Below are 21499 nucleotides of genomic sequence, written 5' to 3' on the forward strand. Positions count from 1 at the left end.
GTTTACTGACCCATTTTTAAATGTTCACACCCTTCATTTTCTTCTTGGTGGTACTTGAGTAGTGCCTGATTATCTTTTCCTTTAAATATTTCAGGTGTGCCCCAGACTTGAAAGAAACCAGGTAACGTACTTAAAGTGTGATAGAAAAAAAAAAACCCAAAAACCCAAGCTTTGTTTTCCTGTATGCAGCAGGCTTGAATTTTCTGTAGAAGTCTTAGCAGGAGGCCTTACAGCCTGAGATGTTTGTGTTCTATGCCCCCTCTACGAAAGTGGAACCCGCTACGTTTGCTCAGGCATTTGCTTTTCTTTAAGTTGTGGAATGTCTTTGACCAGCATGGCAGGGAGCCTAGATTGCAGGTCTTTTTCCTCTTCCATACAACTTGACCATGACACCATAAAGGTAAAGCTGGGAAAACAAGAACAGGGTAACTAACAAGAAGTGCACAGTGTACTTCTTTGAAAGAAGGAGGTCGTGGGGAAAAAAAATCATGAAATTTCAACTGAATGAAAAATTTTGGAAACTGATAGATCAGTTTGGGGCTGAGAGGAGAAACATATTATCAGTGCAGAGATTGAAGGAATATGCCACAAAGTAGAGATAGAAAACACTGATATCAGAAAATGTAACTATCAGACTTTCAAAACTCCTTTAGGGCAGGTTTCACATTAAAGAGCATTAAATATTAGTCTTTCTCTCTGGGCTGTTAAATACCGACTCCCCATTCACAAAAAGTGGCCCCAGGAGAAACTGTTATAAAAACTTCTTGTCAGGTCCCAAGAAACATTCCTTGGAGGGCTAGAAGGACATCCCATGTTTGAACTGTCCAGTTTAGACCACTGAGGACAGTAAGAGATACATGAACATAGCTCAGTTCATGAAAAGACTCCATCACCAGCACTTTTATTAGGAATGCCTCCTATGTGTAAGAGCGTTTACTGGTTGTGAGTTTATATGCTGTGTTGGCAATGTTGGTGTTTTCTGTGGGTCCTAAGCAATTGCATACTCTTGAGGACAGTTCTGGTGATCTGTAACAAGACCCATTTGTTCCCCTGCTCTTTCTTCCATTTTTATACTTTTTTCGAGAATCCTCAGTATTTCCTAGCAAGTCTAAAAGTTCACATGACAGATGGCAGCCACATAGGAAAATTACCTGGCCTTTCCAGAATTCTCTAATTTGTGAAAAGTTCTGTTTCTGTGGCATTCTGTGGTATCGCCCACAGACACTGTTCATTAGTCACACAACAGAATGCCCACACATTCTTTGTAAGGTACTGAGTAAGGAGAGCATTTGAGAGCCTGACTCTGAGCACACTGCATGTTTTTAATCATTTATTGCATAGAAATGTGATTAGTGGTCAAATAAACTCGAGATTGAACTTTGTTTTTGTTTGTTTGTTTGTTTTTGTTGTTGTTTTGAGACAGAGGCTCACTCTGTTGCCCAGGCTGCATGCAGTGCAGCGGTGCGATCTCAGCTCACTGCAGCCTCCACCTCCTGGGTTCAAGCATTTCTCTTGCCTCAGCCTCTCGAGTAGCTGGGACTACAGGAATGTGCAACAATGCCCAGCTAATTTTTGTATTTTTAGTAGAGATGGGGTTTCACCATGTTGACCCGGCTGCTTTTGAACTCCTGACCTCAAGTGATCCACCTGCCTCGGCCTCCCAAAGTGCTGGGTTTACAGGTGTGAGCCAGTGTGCCCAGCCATGAGATCGAACTTTCATTTGCTTGTTTGTCCCTGTAATTGGCATTCTGTTAAATTAGCAATTTTAGAAGTAGAACCTAAATCTTTCTTGCAGTTTCGAACAGTGATAGCCCACTCCTCCTTTTGTGAATGAAAATGTTTCTTCTGGTCCTGCTTCTAAATGTGTGGTGTCTCTTTCTTTCAGACAAATTTGAGTGGGGAAAAAAGACAAAGACAATCTTAAAGGTTAATTAGCATAGTGGTGTGGAAGAGCAATGGCATCAGGTTGAGATTCTAGTCTTAACTTTGCTACTTACTATCTAAGTGACTTTGGGTGAGTCACTTAATCTCTCTGATCTAAAGGTTCTTTAGCTATAAACTGGAGATAGTATCAGGCCTGCCTACCTCAGAGGCTCAAGTGACATAATGTAAAGCCATGAAATGCTATCCAAATGTACAGCATTGCAGGTTGCCAAGGATGCTCATGAATACCAGTAAGAACCAAACAAACAATTGCTTCATCTCTGAACAATTTTCCACAAACTGACAAGTCTGACTCAGGAGCTGATAGCAATAGATAAGTCATCCACTCATGAACAGTTAAACTGAATAAGTAAAATTTTGCTCCCAGTAAGGCTTCAGAAGGGCACAGTGAAGGGCACATTGATGATCAACCCTGAAGATACCACCAGATGGGGGTGGGAGCTCTGAGAAAACAGAAGTAAGGTATCTTAGGAGGCCCAGAACTTTTCAAAACAGGGTGGGTAGATTTTTTCTAAAAAATCAAAGCTACCAAAGAATATGCCACAGAGAGGATCAATGAACAAGTCTTTTACCGTGGTAGTTACGCAAAATAATAACCGAGGAAGATCAACGAAGGCTAAAAACCTCTGCCAAATTGTTATTTAATATCCAATGGGACGATTCAGAACATTTTTTCCAACCAAAACAAAAAAAAAATCCCTTTTATTTTTTTGTATACAATAAAATTTCCCCTTTCCAACTCATATGCAAGTTCAGTAGAATTCTCTCTGGCTACAGGGAGTGAAACGTAATCAAATTATGGAAGTGCTGTTGCTAAATGCCTGGGCAGATTTCAGACCTCATTCTTCGCACTTCAATTGCACACTACTAAAGCTTATGACAACTGAAGGAAATTGATCACCAGGTAGACATAACTCAGGATCTCTGGGAGCAAGAACTATATTACTAGGAGCCAAGTCTGAATTCTTGGCTCGCAGTAATACAATTCTTTGCCATTAAAATACCTTGGGATTAGTTCTGGCTTTGTGGTTAATTACTGGTTAATTTTGGTAACTCACCTCTTCAGACTGCAGTTTCTTTTGCCCTAAAGGAAAATGATTGGATAAGTCCTTTTTCAGTCCCAATGTCCTAGAAATGTCTGTGAAGGAGGCTTTGAATAGAGAAGTTGTGGCTATCACATTTTTAGGAAGTTGGCAGTTCAAGGATATGATGCTACAGGAATGGAGAGAGTGGGCTTGACAAAGAGTAGTTGACTTTCAGAAAAATAGAAGATGACGATTAGGGAAAATCTAGGGAGAGATAGGCTGAAAGAAACTGGACAGCTGAGCAATCAGACAGAACCTGAAAGGCCTGTGCATACATGAGGGGAGCTGGAGAAACCCGGAGAGCCAGTAGGCTGTATGGAGTAGAAAAATTAAGTCATTTCTACCAGAAGAGTGCGGAATACCAACAAGTTAGGGTTCACATGGCTGTAGTTTTATCTTAAGTCAAGGAATGAATAGGAAGCCTAGGCAGAAAAAACAAAAAACAAAAAACAAGAAAACATATAAATAGACCAGCAGTAAACGAGGGCAACAAAGAATGTGAACTAGAGAAAGACACCAACCAAAAGGAATCTTCATCAAAACACCACCTTGTCATTAGCTATTTAGGGGAGCATTTAAACTCAACCACTTAAAAGACAGAAAACCAACTTTGTTGAGCTATTCCTCAATTACTTAGTTGATATCATCGTGAAAAAGAGATGACGCAACATAGAATTAACTTGTTAAATGATACAATATCATTTAGCATGTGAGAACAGCTGCAGTCTCATTAGCCAGAATGATTTCTGTGATGTAATTAATGCTGTCTTGCTCATAGGAATTAAAATGTACTGGTGTAGTTGCAGAGTTGTTTTGAGTGTTCGAAGGGACTCTGGAGTTCAAGGGCTCATTACTTAGCCATCAACAAGGATAAATTGAGGATTTGGGGCAAAAATTAAAGATGTGACATTTCTAATTTCCCATTCTTAGAAAGTTTATCATTCAACATGAAGACAACTGATGGCTCTAAAGGCAACATAAATATTTAACAGAAAATTAGTGACTATGGAATATATAAGGACAACCCATGTTCTGATGACTTTCAAAGACATTTCTGCCTCTGCTTCAGAGATGAAGCAAAAATAATATGACATTACTTTCGTCATATTATTTTTCTGTGGAGAAAGCAAATTTGCAATACTGTTACTTACCTTTAAAGGTTGAGTTGACTGCTTATTGCTCTTGTGTCTCAGATGTCTTCTTTTTCTTAGTTCCTGAAAATTAAAAAAAAAAAAATTTAAAAAAGCAGAGAGGATAGGTAGGGAAGGGCAAGAGTTCAGTCCAGTATTCCAAGTATTGATTTTTCCACGTTAAAACAAATCCTGGAATAAGCTAACAACAAAAGGATTTTCTTTCACTTGAAGAAGAAATTTGTGGCTTAAGGATAGTATTTAGTGGAGACTTGAACAAAGTGGTTTAAAAACCACCTGAAAAGTATTATTTGATTCTTATGAAGTTCAAGTTTCCAATGAATCATTCTAAAAGGAAGCATATATTTCAGGACATAATTAGTCAAAACTTTGAGACAAAAAAATACCCATCTGGAAGATATATTTTTTAAAATGGAGGGTTGGAGAATAATTTTACCAGCCTGTAAAATTCCTCAAATGCTTTCTATACGTAGAACTGCGACAATGATGAAGTGGTTAGGGGAGGGAGGTCCAGCAATCGGCTGCATCAGGAGGGATGTGACAGAAGGAGATGATGCTTCGCCTGCTATGTCAGTCAACTCCAGCCTGGTGATGAATGAGGTGACAGATACGGTGGCCTTCCTCACTCTCATCTACTTAAGCAGGAATTGAAAGTCACTTTGTTTAAATATAATTTCCAGATATGAAGCAAGTGTATCAAACTGAAATAGTGTTGAATTGAATGACACCAAGTACAAATTACTTCTAGACCAAAGATGAGTGTCATTTTTATTCTTGTAAAACAAAAGAGAAGAAAACAAAATAATATCCTAGGTGTAGATGATAATGAGCTCCTTTGGAAAAAAACAAAACAGGAAAATCTCCTCAGTCATACCTAAGCCTTTCTTTTTCTATGCAAGCTCAGAAGAATTATCAAGTTAAATTGCTGGTATTTTATTACAGAAAAACAATATCCAAAGCTGGAAGTGAAAATGTGATCTGCAAGGAAGATTAACAAAAATGAAGAATGTTCCTGGTTATCACGGTAATTTTCTTAGCCACAAATAGGATTCTGAATCTAAAGAATCAAGATGCTGTTTGGCACATCACAGTATAAACTTGCTAAATAGTAAGTTATGAACCTGGAATATAAATAGGCTTCTAAGATATTTTCCTTACTATAAGCAGTGGCTTAGATATAAGATGACTCTGGCTAATCTTCTAGAGCAGTTTGTTGGCACGAAATAGACCTTGTAAATATTTTATGTATGTCCTTCCAGACTGACTAATCTAAGAACGAAGGTTTTCAATTGTACCCTGAAAGTTTATCCTCAGGAAATGCTGTACTCTATACTTTAGAGCTACAAACATTTGTAGAAAATTCCCATCTACAAGTTTTTGAAATTGAATGACAGGACTGTCAGTAGTGGTGGTGTCTGTCTGTTTCCACGTCAGTGGGTAATGTCAATTTTGGGGTTTTTTTTTGAGCCTCAAGCATTTAGCACCTAGTAACTTTAAACTGAATCCCCTGAATTTCTGAAATATTTTTTACTTGTGTAAAGAAATGGACATCTATTTCTGTAAAGAAGGTTACAATCTTTCATAACTAAAGGACAATTTAAAACATTTGTTTTATAATATTGAAATGTTTTGAAATAAAATATCTGGTCATAATGTTACCTAATTATTCTGTTACTAAGACTAATACTTTGGAATTCATTATTCAGCCATTAAAGAAACGTTTAATTGTAAGAAGCAGCACATAAATTGTTCTCACTTGTCTATTCTTTTTTTAAAAATTCCTGCAGAAATAAGGTGACTTTTTAAATCTAAATTTTCTGAAAGTAAGCAAGAGAAGAGAAAAATTATTACTTTTGAATATATGATGTAGTAAAATTTTCCTTTATATAAAGGTTTCTAATTTTTTGGAACAATTATTTGATAATAGAATATGCACAGGACCCCTTAGTATTTTGCAGTGTTCCTTCAAATTATTGTTTTCTACTCAGTCTGATGTTAAGTGGTCCAATATAGTAATTACTTTTTTCTATCCCTCTGGATAGTCAGATATTTTTCGTTTAACATTTTTTATACATTAACTCATATAATTTCTAGTTATGTCATTGACTAATTTAGCCATATATGTTTATATGTATATAATATTGACTAATACTCTGCCTATTCACAGAAACGTGATGTTATTCCAAATTCCTAGTCTGACAAATTTAAACCACGCAATACACGCAAACATCAACAAACAGAACAGATACTAATCTGAGGAATATATAAAGAAAAACTCAAAAATCTCAAACTTGTATTGGAGGCAATTTCTTATGGGAAAAATATACTTTGATCCTGAGACAGATAAGTCAGATCTATTAAATTATAATGAGCCCACAGTCCAGCTTAAGTAAAATTCCATAGATGTGATCTTAATATGGAGCTCACATCGATGAGATTTTAAGTGTTTCATTCCTGCATAAGGTTATCTATGTTCTGCTTTTATTTATTTTCTAGCAGTTAGTTTTTCACAGTGTGGCTTTGCCACACTCAGAAACAAAGAAATATCATCATTATTATTACTATGATAACATTTGCATAGAAGGCAGTAACAGGTGCAGAGTCCACAATTAAGATGAATTCCACTGCAGTATATGAGATGGATTGCAGAAGATAGGCAAAGCGCATTCAACCATGAACAAATAAGGTACATTAAACTGAACATGCTCACAATATCAACTCGTAACAATGCAAAATACTATCCTCAGACTAGTTTCTGTCATTTAACCTGAATTACAGAAGAACACTGACAAAATTGTCGACAATCTACAAGCTAATCAGAGCAAGAAGAGAGCACATTCTCTCCAGGTGTAGGATGAATGATGGCAACACAGTGTAAACCTATCTGCTGTGTTAAAGGGCCGTTAGTCTTCATTCTGACGACTCCTTCGTGCTGTACTCAGGGCCTTGCCTTTGTGCTCTAACAGCTCCTGGTACATATTAGATTCTATCAAAAAATCTGTCTTATTTATTTTACTATTTCAAATTTTTATTGTGAAAAATGTAAACGTACAGAAAATGTCAATGAATAATACAACCAAATCTGTATACTTATCACCCAGATTTAATCATTAATATTTGCCATATTTGCATTATCTTATAATTTTTTTTTTTAATGGAGTTTTGCTGTTGTTGCCCAGGCTGGAGTGTAATGGCGCAATCTTGGCTCACTGCAACCTCCACCTCCTGGGTTCAAGCAATTCTTGTGCCTCGGCCTCCCGAGTAGCTGGGATTACAGGCATGCTCCACCACACCTTGCTAATTTTGTATTTTTAGTAGAGACGGGGTTTCACCATGTTGGCCAGGCTGGTCTCAAACTCCTGACCTTAAGTGATGCACCCACCTCGGCCTCCCAAAGTGCTGGGATTACAGGTGTGAGCTACTGTGTCCAGACACATTATCTTATATCATATATGCCTACATGACCAGACCATTAGAGAGTAAGATTTCAGTATGAATCTCCTAAGAACAACCAATATAACCACAACACAATTAACACACCTAAGAAAAGAACAATGACTCCATGTCTAATATTCATTCTGTATTCAAATTCACCTAATTATCTTAAAAAATGTCTGTTTGGGCTGTGATTTTTGTTTCCTTTTTAACCACTAGCCTATTAAGGGAAACTAAATCTTGAAATGGTAGCATTATTCTATGGGCCATCTGGCTCAGACACAAAGATCCAACTTAACCTAAAACTTACAGTATAAAAATAAAAAAAAATGGCATAAACAAAAGTATTTATCTCTCAATGAACAGTCTGGAGATGTGCCAGTACAGGGTACTTTGGGTGGCTCTTTCATCCTCAGCTCACGGCTTCATCTCTCAGTTGAAATATGGCAGCTCTAGCCCCATGGTCATGCCATAGAGAAGGCACAGGGGAGCACACACTCTCAGGGCATGCTCCAGATGTTGTAGACACAATTTCTGTTCACATTCCATTATACAAGATGTTGACACATAATCGTACTATTTGCAGCAGAGGCTGAGAAAAACAGGCCTTATTATTGGTGGCCATGTGTCTAGATTTCCCTGGACCTGTGAATCTTGTGAATAAAGGAAGAATATTTTAAGGGCTGCAATTAGCTTTCTCTGCTATGAGGTATTTCTGGAAATGACTGAGCTATGACAAACTATATTAAAATTAATTCCCAAGACATTGCAACATAATGATGGGTTTAAGCTTATTAATGGTTAAGACTGTTTTTCTCTTACACTGAATAGCTTCATGTTATTAATATTCATTTTCAGTTCATCAACGTATTTTATTTTTAGATTTTCTTTGTCCTTCCTTGTCAGTGTATAAGCTGTCCATGCTCGTTAATGGAACCATGTTTTCTTCCCTTACCAGTTTTTATTGCTCATTAAGTTTTTTAAAATAAAATGTATTTAAGTATAATATACATGAAGGAAAGTTCACAAATCATAACTTACAGCATGGTGAAACCAGTAAAACATACTTGTAAACACCACTTGGATCAAGAAATGGAACATGTCAGTGTTCTAGAAGCATTTTTGGTAACCTCTATTACTCCTTTCTTCTCCCAAAGTTAACTATTATTCTGACCTTTGACACTATGGTTCAATATTGTATGTTTTTGAATTTTATATACACAAAATCATTCAATACACATTCCTTTTTGTCTGACATTTCTTGTTCAATAGTATGCTTACGAGATTCACTGATATTATTGCATGTAGCAGTAGTTCATTCATTTTCATCGCCTATGGGATTGTATGAACATATTATAATTTATTTGCCCATTAAATAATTGATGAACACCTGGATTGCTTCTAGTTCTTGGCTACTACAAATACAGTCACTCAGACCATTATTGTATGTATATTTTGGTGCACATATGTATATATTTGTTAGATATATATAGTTCTTGGGAATGAAACTGCTGGTTTATGGAGTAATTAGTATGTGTATATTCATTTTTCTTGCCTTATTTCACGCAGACTTCTAGTACAATGTTGAATAGAAGTCATCATAAAGAGGAGTCTTGTCTTTCTCAGGACCTCAAGGAAAAACCTTTCACCACTGCACCTACTTCACCATTAAGTATGATATCGTTTGCTTTAGGAGTTTTGCAAATATCATTTGTCAGATTAAGAAAATTCTTTCTAGTCCTAATATTCTAAGGTTCTCCTCTCGTGGGTATGGAGTGAATATTTATCAAATGCTTTTACTGTTGAGATGATTATGTAATTTTCCTCTTTATAACCAGCCTTGCATTCCTGAAATAAACCCAATTTCTTGGTGATATATTATCCCCAAATATCCCGTGTATCAAAGAAGATATTACGTTGGAAATTATATATTTTTAACTGAATGATAATGAAACTATGACATATATCTTTTTGTTTTTTGAGACAGAGTTTCACTCTTGTCGCCCAGGCTGGAGTGCAATGGCATGATCTCAGCTCACTGCAACCTCCGCCTCCCAGGTTCAAGCGATTCTCCTGCCTCAGCCTCCGGAGTAGCTGGGGTTACAGGTGCCCACCACCGTGTTCAGCTAATTTTTGTATTTTTAGTAGAGATGGGGTTTCACCACGTTGGTCAGGCTGGTCTCGAACTCCTGACCTCAGGTGATCTGCCCGCCTTGGCTTCCCAAAGTGCTGGGATTACCGGCATGAGCCACTGTGCCAGGCCGACATTCTTATACTATTCTTATAGTTTCCATCCTATATTACAACATGTATTTCTGATTTATTAAAGTCTAATATAAGATGTTATTTTTACAACTTATTGGAAAAACAGAAAATTTAGAATACGTTAACTCCATTTAATCCTCTCCCAACTTTTGTTCTATTTCTGTTGTAATGGATTGAATTGTGTCTCCCTAAAAGATATGTCCTAACCCTTGGAACCTGTGAACATGACTTTATTTGGACATAGGGTATTTGGAGATGTAATAAAGTTAAGATGAGGTCGTGGTGGATTGGTATAGGCCCTAACCCAATGACTGATGTTCTTATAAAGAAGAGAGAAATTGGACACAGACACACAGGAAGTTAAGGCCATATGAAGACAGAGGCAGAAATTACAGTGATGGAACCACAAGCCAAGGAGTATCAAGGAATGCCGGCAATGACTACAAACTAAGAAGATGCAAGGAAAGAAAATTTTCTAAAGTCTTCAAAGTGGGCATGGCCTTGCCAACACCTTGCTTTTAGACTTCTGCCTCAGTATTGTGAGAGAATAAATTTCTTTTGTTTCAAGACATCAAGTTTGTGGTGCTTTGTGAAGGTAGCCATCCCTAGGAAACTATATAGTTGTCATGTATTTAAATTCTATCTAAATTTAAAACTCTATAAGACAACATCAGTATTATTTTGTGTAGTAAACATTTATGTTTGTTCATGTTTTGTTTCCTTTTTTTTTTTTTTTTTTTTTTTTTTACTTTTACCTATAGCTCTGTGCATTCATGTGGGATAATTTTCTTTCTATTTGAAGTATTTCCATTAGTATCTCCTTAGTGTGGATTTGCCATTAATGAATCCTTCCAGTTTGTCTTTGTCAGAAAATGTCCTTATTTTACCTTCACCCTTTCAGGTATATTTTTCCTCAATATAGAACTCAGGATTAGAAGTTCTGCTAGCCCATTGAGGCTATCATTCCATTATCTTATGACTTCCATATTTTGTTTTCTGAAGTTTTATTATAATGTACATAGATGTGGTTTCCTTTGTATTTATGCTGCTTGGGATTTATTATTGTTCTTCTGTGGCTTGATGTCTTTGTATCAGTGTTTGAGAATTTTTGCCATTATTTATTTAAATATTGTTTCTGTCCCAACCTCTCCATCATCTCCTTTTGGGATTCAAATTACAACTCTACTAGACTTACTTGTGCTCAGTCTTTCTCTCTAATCTTTTTTTGTTGTTCCTTTCTTTCCTTATCCTTTGCTTCCTTACTGCTTTTTTTTTCTCTAGATTTGGGGATATTTTGTATTCCACTTTATTTTTTATATTCCTTCCAAAATCCTCATTAAAATACCAGTCTAACTCTATGAGATGTCACTTAAAAATCTTCAGTGTCTTTTTTTCAGTCTGTCCTTCAGTATACACATATTAACTCCTATGTGTCATGTGGTGAGTTTGGTGCAAGTGACAAAAAGATGACCAAAATAAAAGCAATTTAACACTTATAGTCCAGAGATAAAAGAGAATTTACAATACAATGCAATAAACGCTTTGCTTGGTGAGTGTAAGATATTACTGAGAACACATATTAGGAGCAAAAACTCATTTGGTGGGGACTAGAGAAGGGTTCTTTGGAGGTAGTGACATATAAGTGAAACTTTAAGGATGAAAAAGAATTAGCCATAAGAAGAGGAGGGGTGAAAGAATGTGTGAAGGCCTGGAGGTAGTCAGGGTGTGTTTGAAGAACTGAAAGAACTTCAAGATGACTAAAGCATAGAATGCAAGAAGGTGAATGTGTGACGAGATAGGACAGCCCTGGCTCAAAGATACTTAAACAATTTCATGGGTTTGGACTCCACCATGAGGGCAATGGGGAGAAAATGAAGATTTTGGATACATAAACAAGATTGACTATACTTGGGAGTTGAGGAAGGAAAAGGAGTAGAGAAAGACCATTAGGATACCTCGGGTTTCTGAATGGCATTCACTTATATAAGGAAAATCAGTGGAATGACAGACTTTGAACGAAAGACAATGATGAGTTGTTTTGAACATTCTGAGAATGAGACACTTGTAGGGCTCCAGCTAGAGATTATAAGTAATTAGCCTCATAAATCAGAAGTTCAGAATAGAATGTTGGGCTGGAGATCAAGAGTTTGGAATCTTTCCTACTCCATTTCATTTTTCACATTGCTTTTAAAATTCTCTTTTAAACACAGATCTATATGAGACTATTAACTATAACTATTAACTATAACACCTATTTAAAATCCAATTGTTGCCTCCACAGTATTTTCAGAATACAGTCAAAACTCTAACATGGTGGTGTACAAATACCTCTAACATCTAGTCCTTACCAAACTTTCTGGACTAACACTTCAATTTCTACTTATATTTCAGTCAGATTCAATTTCTCTCTGTTCACTGAACCCAAAGTTTATTCTTGCCTCCTTGTGCTTTTAATATGTACTGTTTCTTCTACTCAGAATGCTTTGCCCACCCTCTTTTCAACCTGAATAACTCCTATTCGACCTTCAATACCTTAGTTCCAATGCTATCTCCCCTGAGCCTTTTCCATTGCTCTCATCTTTTCATAAATATTTCTAAAGCAATGTTTCTTAAACAGCAAATCTTGCCCTCTCTATTGGTTATGAAATAAATTTAGAAGGTCATGGTAAGTATTTTAAAATGAAATAAAAGAGTAGGAAATATCAGAATCTGTCATACTTAGAAAAATCAATATTGTCTTTTGCAACATTTGCTTTGGTTACATAGGTTTGAAATACGTATTTGCAGCTACAGATGAGTTTTTTGAGCTTCAACAGTTGATGGTGGAAAAATGGTTGAATTTGAAGTTAGATTTGCATTAAGCAGCAAAAAACGAGACAATAGCAAAAAGAAAAAATATCCCTAGTTCATGGATGTTGCTTTAGGGAGCAAAGGAGGGGAATAGGAGTAGGACTAGAAAAAGAAATCTAGGAGACTTTTGACATGTAATGCTTACTTTAAAAAATAATTAATGCAAATATGACAACGTATTAATATTTTTCATTTGGGGAAGAGGGTAGAGAAGTGTCTTTTTTGTTCTTTATGTATTTTATAACATTATAAAAAGATTCAAAGGCAGAAAATTTTCTAGTTCCATCACTTACTAAATTCTTATTCGTGAAGTCGAAATAATAGTGGAATTTATAAGGAGGTGAAAATGTTTCCTCTTGACATCTGCTGTCAGATTCCTCTTAGGATAAGGGGAGGATACCTTACCAGGCTTTTGGTAGAAGGTATGGTGACTCCTGAAGCTATGGGAGTGAGAGCTCTTCTGAAAGAGACAAAGAGGGCAATTATGGCAAGAGCTTTGGTAGTGCATGGCGTGAGGGGCCAAGGGTAATCCCTCTTGGGGCCAGTTGAAAGGATTCTTAGGAGAATCTACTCACAATTTTTTTTTTGTGGGGAGGGGTCTTTAATAAAACCTCTTCTCATGACTCCCAAATCATCAGAAACATTTATTGCCCATGAGTGGTTTCTGGCATTTTAGTTTGTTGTGAACCCCGAGGGGCAGGATGAGTGTCACATCAGATTTAATCCTTTAATAATCCATAGTCACAAAGTTAGCTAGAGGCCCTGTGCATTTGATCTTCATTATATTGAATAAAATTCCTACCCCCATACATTGTAGAATTCAGAACATTCCCACAAATTTGTGCTAATTCCCACAGGAACAAATTCTCAGCAAAATGAATGTTCAGTGGTGACTTTCAGCAAACCTTCCACTAAGATGCATCCTGATTAAAAATATGAATAAGACAAAGTTGGCCATGCTCATTGGAAGTATCTCACATTATTGCCAATGCAATAATGCAAGAACACGATATAAATTTATAAGCATTGGAAAGAAAGGATGTCATTTGTACACATTTGTACAATACAGAGGGGGAAAAAACAACCCATGTGGCCAGGCACAGTGGCTCATGCCTATAATCCCAGCACTTTGGAAGGCCAACACTTGAGGTCAGGAATTTGAGACCGGCCTGGCCAACATGGCAAAGCCCTGTCTGTACTAAAAATACAAAAATTAGCTGGGTGTGGTGGCATACAGCTGTGATTTCAGCTACTCGGGAGGCTGAGGCACGAGAATCACTGGAACTAGGGAAGCAAAATTTGCAGTGAGCTGATACCGTGCCACTGCACTTCAGCTACAGTGAGAGAGTGAGAGTCTGTTTCAAAAACAAGCAAACAAACAAACAAGCAGACAAACCCATGAGACTACAAGCTATCAAAACTAGAAAGTTCAGAAAATTTGTTGAAACAAGAGCAATATACAAAGATAATTTTCCTCTTCTTTAAAAAAGTGAAAAAAAAGTTATAGAAAGAGATAGCATTTTCAAACGCAGTAGCAACAGTAATAACAAACCAATACACCTGCCTGGGTGAGAAATCTACAAAAGATATACAAGAATTTTATGGAAAAAAATGAGAAAATGTCAATGAAAGCCATGAAAGAAATCTGAATGAACTGACAATTGATTTCATATACCATGACTGAGTATCATAAAGGTATCAACTTTCTCTCAACATGACCTTTAACATTCTTACCATTTTAATCACACTCTAACAAGATAGTTTTTCTATGTGAAACTTGATAAAAATGATTCTTGTAAAGAGGAGTAAAAAGTTTAAGAAAAGCCAAATCACACTGAAAGGGAAGAGCAAGAAGAGAGCAAAAGAACGATTATGTACTGATAACAACAGGAACAGTGTTATTGGCACAGCGATAGATTCATAGAACACTCTAGAGAGCACAGACCCAGACCTAAGCATAGGAGGGAGGTGGTACTAGAAGTCAGTGTGCACGTGATGGACACACTCTCCGGTGTTGAGATAAATGGTTTTCCATATGGAAGAAATCTGAGGTCACTATTTCATACCATACATAAAAACAACTTCAAATATATTAAAGACATATACAAAAAGCAAATTGGAAAAACTATCAGAAATAAACATAAACACACAATGTTCTCACTTATTTGTAGGATCTAAAAAGTAAAACAATTGAACTCATGGACTACTCTCTATAGAGTAGAAGGATGGTTGCCAGAGGCTGGGAAGGGTAGTGGGGGACTTGCGGGGTGGGGAGGTAAGGATGGTTAATGTATACAAAAAAAACAGAATGAATAAGACCTACTATTTGATAGTACAATAGTGTGACTACAGTCAATAGTAACTTAATTGTACATTTTAAACTAACTTGAAGGGTGTAACTGGATTGTTTGTAACTCAGAGGATAAATGCTTGAGGGAATGGATACCCCCCAAAATTAATAAGTATAAGCACATAACTTTATTATTATGAGAATTATTATGAGATAGGGAATGATTTTTTTATTTTTTTACATATGAAAATATGCACAACACCACTATTAAAGAAGAACTTCACATTAAGATAATGAGTTACTAGTTAGTGTCCATCAGATTGGCACATAACTTACGATTCTGGCAATGTAAAGTTAGGTGAAAATAAGGGGAATGGGAAATATTTTACTATGTTGGTGTGAGTATAAATTAGCAAAATTCTTCCTAGAGCAGTTGAGCAAAATCTAATAAAGTTGAAGATACAGATACCATACAACTGAATAAGTACATGCAGGAATTTTAGAAGATTTTAAAAGTTTAGGTATGAACCCCAAAGGAACCTTTGTATGTATGCACAAGTAGACTTGCACAAGGATGATCATTGCCATAGACATAACATTTTCTTGGATGCGTTCAAAGCCTTGGTAAATTTTTTTTAAAGTAAAAAAGAAAATTAAAAAAATTAAAAAATTTTTCATCTACATTGTTGATGAGAAAAACATTAATAGGGGAATAAACAAGATACAGTAAATTTGTATAATGAAATACTACATAATAGTTAAAGTGACTGAATTAGGTCTCTCTATATTACTATAGTTAAATCCCGCAAATTATAGTAAGTCAAAAAGAGCTGGCACATTTAGCATGATGCCATTTATGTAAATTAAAAACACGCAAATTATTTTAAATATATATATATATGGATCCATATGCATGTAAACAAAGTATAAAATGAGAATCAGAATGATTTATTCCAATATCAGATCAGAACTGCAAATACAATTAAAAGGAACTTCAAATTTATGAATTTTTCTTTTTGGTAATGTGAAACAATACAACAAAATGTTAACATGCATTCATTCTGCATGATTAATATATGGGTGCTTTTAACATTATACTTGCTGTATTTTAACGTTTTTAAAAACAAAATGTGTTTAGCGTAAGTGGGAAGTACAGTGTGTAGATGTTTCTTTAAAATTATCCTCTTTATTAGTCTCTAGGCTCCTCTAGCATATTTGAGAGACATAGTTTAAAACAAGGCAACAATTTTCAAACAGAAGATAGATTTCTTTCTAAGATTCTTCTGTAACTCAGCAAACTAGCCTATTTATTATTTTAGGGTAAATGGAGCAGGATTGAACAACTTCCAAGTTTAATTATTTTTTGTTTTGTCGGTTTTTTTTCTTTGCCAGCTATTAAGTGTGTGCTAACGGTGGCAAATTTTCTAGTAGCAGGCAAATTAAAAAGATAGTGGATAATTAACAAACCATGTAACTTTCCCTTGAAGAATCATGTTACAAATCATTTCAAGGAGATGAACTGGTAACTCAGGGATTACTTGATTCAATCAATCAGCAACCACATTCATAACATCTGATTCTTTGTGACCATCTTTTGTGGTAGAAATCAAAGAAACAATCATACAATTCTGATGTATATCTGTTCATACTGAAAATTAAGTGAATGGAAAAAAGTTATATAACGATATATAAAGACTGTAGAGGTATCAAAGCAACTATCTTTGAATTACTACTACAAAATATGCACAGTGAAGTGTTTTGTGTTGAATAGCAAATGTTATTGAATAATCAAGATGAGTTGCCACTATTATATTATAGAAAAGTGCCTCAAAAATTTTGAAATCAAATTTCTTTGGAAAATAAGTTGTTCTGAATAAGTAAACTAGTGAAGGTTATCATTAATTAAAGAAAAACATAAATTAATGTATTTCTTGAAAGCCTCAAATTTAAGTCATAAGGTACTAAAGATTATAAAGGGCTAAAGTTGTTTACATCTATCTAATATATCTACATCTATATCTAAAGCTCACCCACATGCACAGAGTTTATTGCTAAAGAGGCCTTCAATTTCAGACCCATATCTTTACAGATAAGGAAACTCAGACATAGAGCTACATGGTATATAATTTTATGAAAAAGAAATATATTCAGTAAATTACAAAATTTCCATCATTCCCCTTCTAAAAGGTACTATTTAGGGGGTGCTATTTCCCAGTGATGTGCTAGCATATTAACACAATGGCTGTCATATTGTTTCATGGAGAATCTTGTGATTTCGCAGTGTCTTAAAGATCACAGGCAAAGAGAAATGGAAGAATAAGGGGGTCATGAGCAGTGGAAATTGCTCCACCCTCCTCACCTTGGGTGGATCTGTTTTTATGCATTTTATATATTGGGATCTCGCTTAAGATTTCATTTTTTAAAAAACAAGCTCTTCTTTCCTAAGTCAAAGTTTGTGAATCATTACAACTTCACCAGGATATTGCTGGTGTATTAAACAGGCTTTCTCCAATAGTTGAGTCTGGTTCCTTCTTGGCTTTATGTTCTTCTACTCCAGTTCTTGTTAAATACTTGTGGACATCTGATGAACTTCATGGACTCTCTCCCCAGAAAAAATCACACAGACACCCACAATTTTGTGCCAAATGTAGCAAGTGCATGGACTTCCTAAAATCTATTCACAGAGACCTGTGTTAATCATACTAACTCTAAAAGCTTTATTTAGAGGACTTAAGAAACTTCTGACGGAGAAAGAATTGGGGATTAACATCAGAGTGTGTTTGGAAAAGAAGGAATTTTTTTCAACACAGCATAACTTGTAAGACCAGTTTTTGCTGCCTGATGAAAAAACAAAAAGTGTTTTTCATTGAACTTCAAGAATCATACATACTCTTGCTGGCCACCCTGTTCTTTTGATTCATTGATTAATTCAACAGATATTTATCAAGGACAGATATTTATCTAGCACAGTGGAAGACACAGTGCTAGGGGAAATGTAAGTGAATGGTTTAGAATAATTCCTTTAAGAGACATCTGTTCTTGAGAATATGAATCATCTTTAACATTCAGCACATTTTGACCACTTAACCCACACACTCTCCACTGGAACAAGTACTCTTTTAACTGACCTGAGGCTCGATCAGTTCTGGTTGACCGAGACCTGGGCTGTCTATGCAAGCTGCCTCCAGCGGTGGATACATTGTGTGGTTCAATCAGAGGACAGTAAGGATGTGCAGAGACATAGGGATTCTGGCACCAAGGGCTGCGATTGGGGAAAACGGTTGGTGGGATTTCCTCCTCTCTGTAAAAGAAAAAAGCCTAAATGGAACTCAAAAGCCATTTTATGCTGTGGTGTTCATGTTGAAGGCACAATTAAAGTGGAAGCATATTTCAAGACCAAGAGAATATGACTTTTTAAACTTTGTGGACAGAGCTTTTATTATAACTTCAGAAGCATCTGCCTACAAATGAATAATATATTCTGCACCTCTGTCCACAGGCAGCTTTTGATCCAAGATAAAATTCCTGGATAATGGACCTCTCCCTCCACCTAAGCACTGCTAAAGACTTGGGGATACCTCACCTCTTCACCTCTCTGCAGCAGCCTTGCCTCTAATAACAGGGCCCATGAAAAGTGAAATGGCGGCTGGGCGCGGTGGCTCACGCCTGTAACCCCAGCACTTTGGGAGACCGAGGCGGGCGGATCACGAGGTCAGGAGATCGAGACCATCCTGGCTAACACGGTGAAACCCCGTCTCTACTAAAAATACAAAAAAATTGAGCCGGGCGAGGTGGTGGGTGCCTGTAGTCCCAGCTACTCGTGAGGCTGAGGCAGGAGAATGGCGTGAACCCGGGGTCGGAGCTTGCAGTGAGCCGAGATCGCGCCACTGCACTCCAGCCTGGGCGACAGAGCGAGACTCCGTCTCAAAAAAAAAAAAAAAAAAAAAAGTGAAATAGCCAGAGGGGTCTCAATACCACCTAGTGAAGGTCGCCAGCCTTCATTGCCCTATGATTATTTACCTGCTCATTCTGTTTTTATGCTTTTCCTATGAGTTCTATTCAAAATAGTAGTTTCCAAAAATCACTATTGATTTAATTTATACATCACACATCCATTTATCATCTAGTCGTTCCCATATGCTCAGTTACTAATTATGGGAAGGACCCATTAAAACAAACAAACCAAACAACCCTTACCTCTTAAGGAGAACTTGAGCTTGTTCCACCTGATAATTCGAGATAGCTTTCTTAGGTTGATCTTGTTTTTCTTTAGTTATTGCAGTTGTAGATGCTGTCCACTGAAACACATGCTTTCGGAATGTTGGAGATACTACTGAACATCTGTTAAATTCAATGTCGGTATCCAATTTTTCCCACGCTTGCTTCCAGTGGATAGGGGTGTACCAGGCAACGGCCTAATGAAAATGATTTGTTAGTGTCAACTATGTATATTTGAGGTTTACAACATGCTGTTATGAGAGATATATATAGATAGTAAAATGGTTACTATGGTGGAGCAAATTAAGGTATTTGTTGTCTTACGTAGTTACTTTTTTATGAGAAGAGCAGCTAAAATCTACTTATTTAACAAAAATCCCCAACACAATTTCATTAACTATAGTCCTTATGTAGATCCCTAGACTTCCTCATCCTACAAATCTCTGCTACTTTGTATCCTTTGACCTACATCTCCCTGTTTCCTCCCCTGCTCCCATCCCTGTGAACCAGTTTTATTCTCTTTCTCTGTATGTTCGACCTTTTTAAAAATTCCACATATAAGTGAGATCATGCAACATTTTTCTTTCTGTGTCTGACTTATTTCACTCAGCATAATGTCCTCCAGGTCCCTCCATGTTCTTTTTTAAGGCTGAATAATATTCCACCGTGTATAGCTACATTTTCTTTATCCATTTGTCTGTTGACAGACACTTAGGTTGTTTCCATATCTTGGCTATTGTGAATAATGCTGTAATGAAGACGGCTGTGCAGATACCTTTCCAAGGTGGTGATTTCATCTTTTTTGGGTATGTATCCAGAAGAGGGATTGCTGGGTTGTATGGTAGCTCTACTTTTAATTTCTTTAGGGACTTCCATATTGTCTTCCATAACGGCTGCACCAATCTACATTCCCGCCAACCATGCACATGGGTTCCCTTTTCTCCATACTCTCACGAACATTTGTTATTATATCTCCTGTCTTTTTGGAATAACCATCCTTATGAAGTGTGAAGTGATAGCTCATAGTGATTTTAATTTGCTTTTATTTGATGCTTAGTGACGTTGAGCACCTTTTAATATATCTGTTGGCCATTTTTTAAATGTCTTTGGAGAAATGTCTGTTCAGGTCTTTTGCCTGTTTTCTAAATCAGGTTATTTGCTTTACTGCCATTGAGTTGTAAGAGTTCCTCCTACATTTTGAATATTAGCTCCTTCTCAGATATGAGGTTTGCAAACTTTTTTTTTCCCAGTCGGTAGGTTGCTATTTTATTTTGTTATTTGTTTCCTTTGCTGTGCGGAAGCTTTTTAGTTTGACATACTCCATACCCACTTTTATTTTTTTTTTGTTTTTGTAGCCTGAGCTTTGGTGTGATACCAAGAAATCACTGCAAAGGACCATGTCAAGGAGCTTTTCCCCTATGTTCTTTCCCAGCAGTATTATGGTTTCAGGTCTTACGTTTAGCTCTCTTATCCATTATGAGTTGTTTTTTATTTACCATGTAAAATATGGTACAACAGAATTTAAAAACAACTATATAATGCCATTCACCTGTGCGTGTGGCTTAGCAAACTACATGATGAGGATATAGAGTAAGGCATCTTGGCCTTAGTTTCCTGTTCTGAATATTACAAGCAGCATAATCTCAGATAGGTAAGTTACTTTCTAACTTGAACTGTGACTTCATGTGCAAAACTGAGAGGGTGGCAGTGGGAACTGTTTTACCGAAGTGTTGTAAAATTCATCCAGCTACTGAATTTCACAACTCTAAAGAACCGTGCGAAAAGTAATGGTAACATGAATAAGATTTTAAACATTTAAGACACTGTGTGTGTGAGTGTGTCTTATTTGAGATGGGAAAATGGACAGTAGAGCTAGAGACATAGACAAGAAAACACGTTCTTCAGGCTAGAATCCTAGGTGAGAGTATTAAGGAGACCCATAAGCACTGAAGCTGGAGTTTGTTTGGATTTCCTGAATATGTGACACGCGCACAACATACACGTGCAAAAATTATTCAGGAAAATCCTGTATAGACACTAACAGTTATATTTCTATTCAACATGAAAAATGTGCCCTAACATTCTACTTGTTCTGGTGATCTGTTTTTAGTTTACTAAATTAGAGGTTTGGCTTCACACTGTAACCCTTGAACATCCCTCTGCTTGGCTTGACAAATAACATAGACATAAAGACAACACAAGGTCAGTTCGGCTAGGCTAAGCTTCTAGCAGAGAAAGAAAGATGAATTCTTTTTTAAAAA

The 21499-nt window shown here is 36.4% G+C and overlaps 1 protein-coding gene across 16 annotated transcripts in view; it reads right to left on the bottom strand.

Annotated features, from left to right (window-relative positions):
• Positions 1-21499, bottom strand: part of LMNTD1 (lamin tail domain containing 1) — a 208203-nt gene that overhangs the window by 66999 nt on the left and 119705 nt on the right. For 14 of the 16 annotated variants that reach the window (XM_063639976.1, XM_063639977.1, XM_063639978.1 and 11 more), the window contains 3 exons: positions 19218-19435; positions 18149-18321; positions 4181-4243 (listed from right to left, as the gene is read on the bottom strand). In XM_063639976.1, coding sequence (XP_063496046.1) covers positions 4203-4243; positions 18149-18321; positions 19218-19435 — 432 coding nt within the window. In that variant the 3' untranslated portion in view covers positions 4181-4202. Of the gene's footprint in view, positions 1-123; positions 407-3411; positions 3452-4180; positions 4244-18148; positions 18322-19217; positions 19436-21499 lie in introns of those variants that run through there. The other 2 variants (XM_063639979.1, XM_063639981.1) reach the window with 2 other exon arrangements.

This window comes from Symphalangus syndactylus, chromosome 5 (assembly GCF_028878055.3).
Source record: "Symphalangus syndactylus isolate Jambi chromosome 5, NHGRI_mSymSyn1-v2.1_pri, whole genome shotgun sequence".
In the NCBI taxonomy this organism is placed as follows: domain Eukaryota; kingdom Metazoa; phylum Chordata; class Mammalia; order Primates; family Hylobatidae; genus Symphalangus; species Symphalangus syndactylus.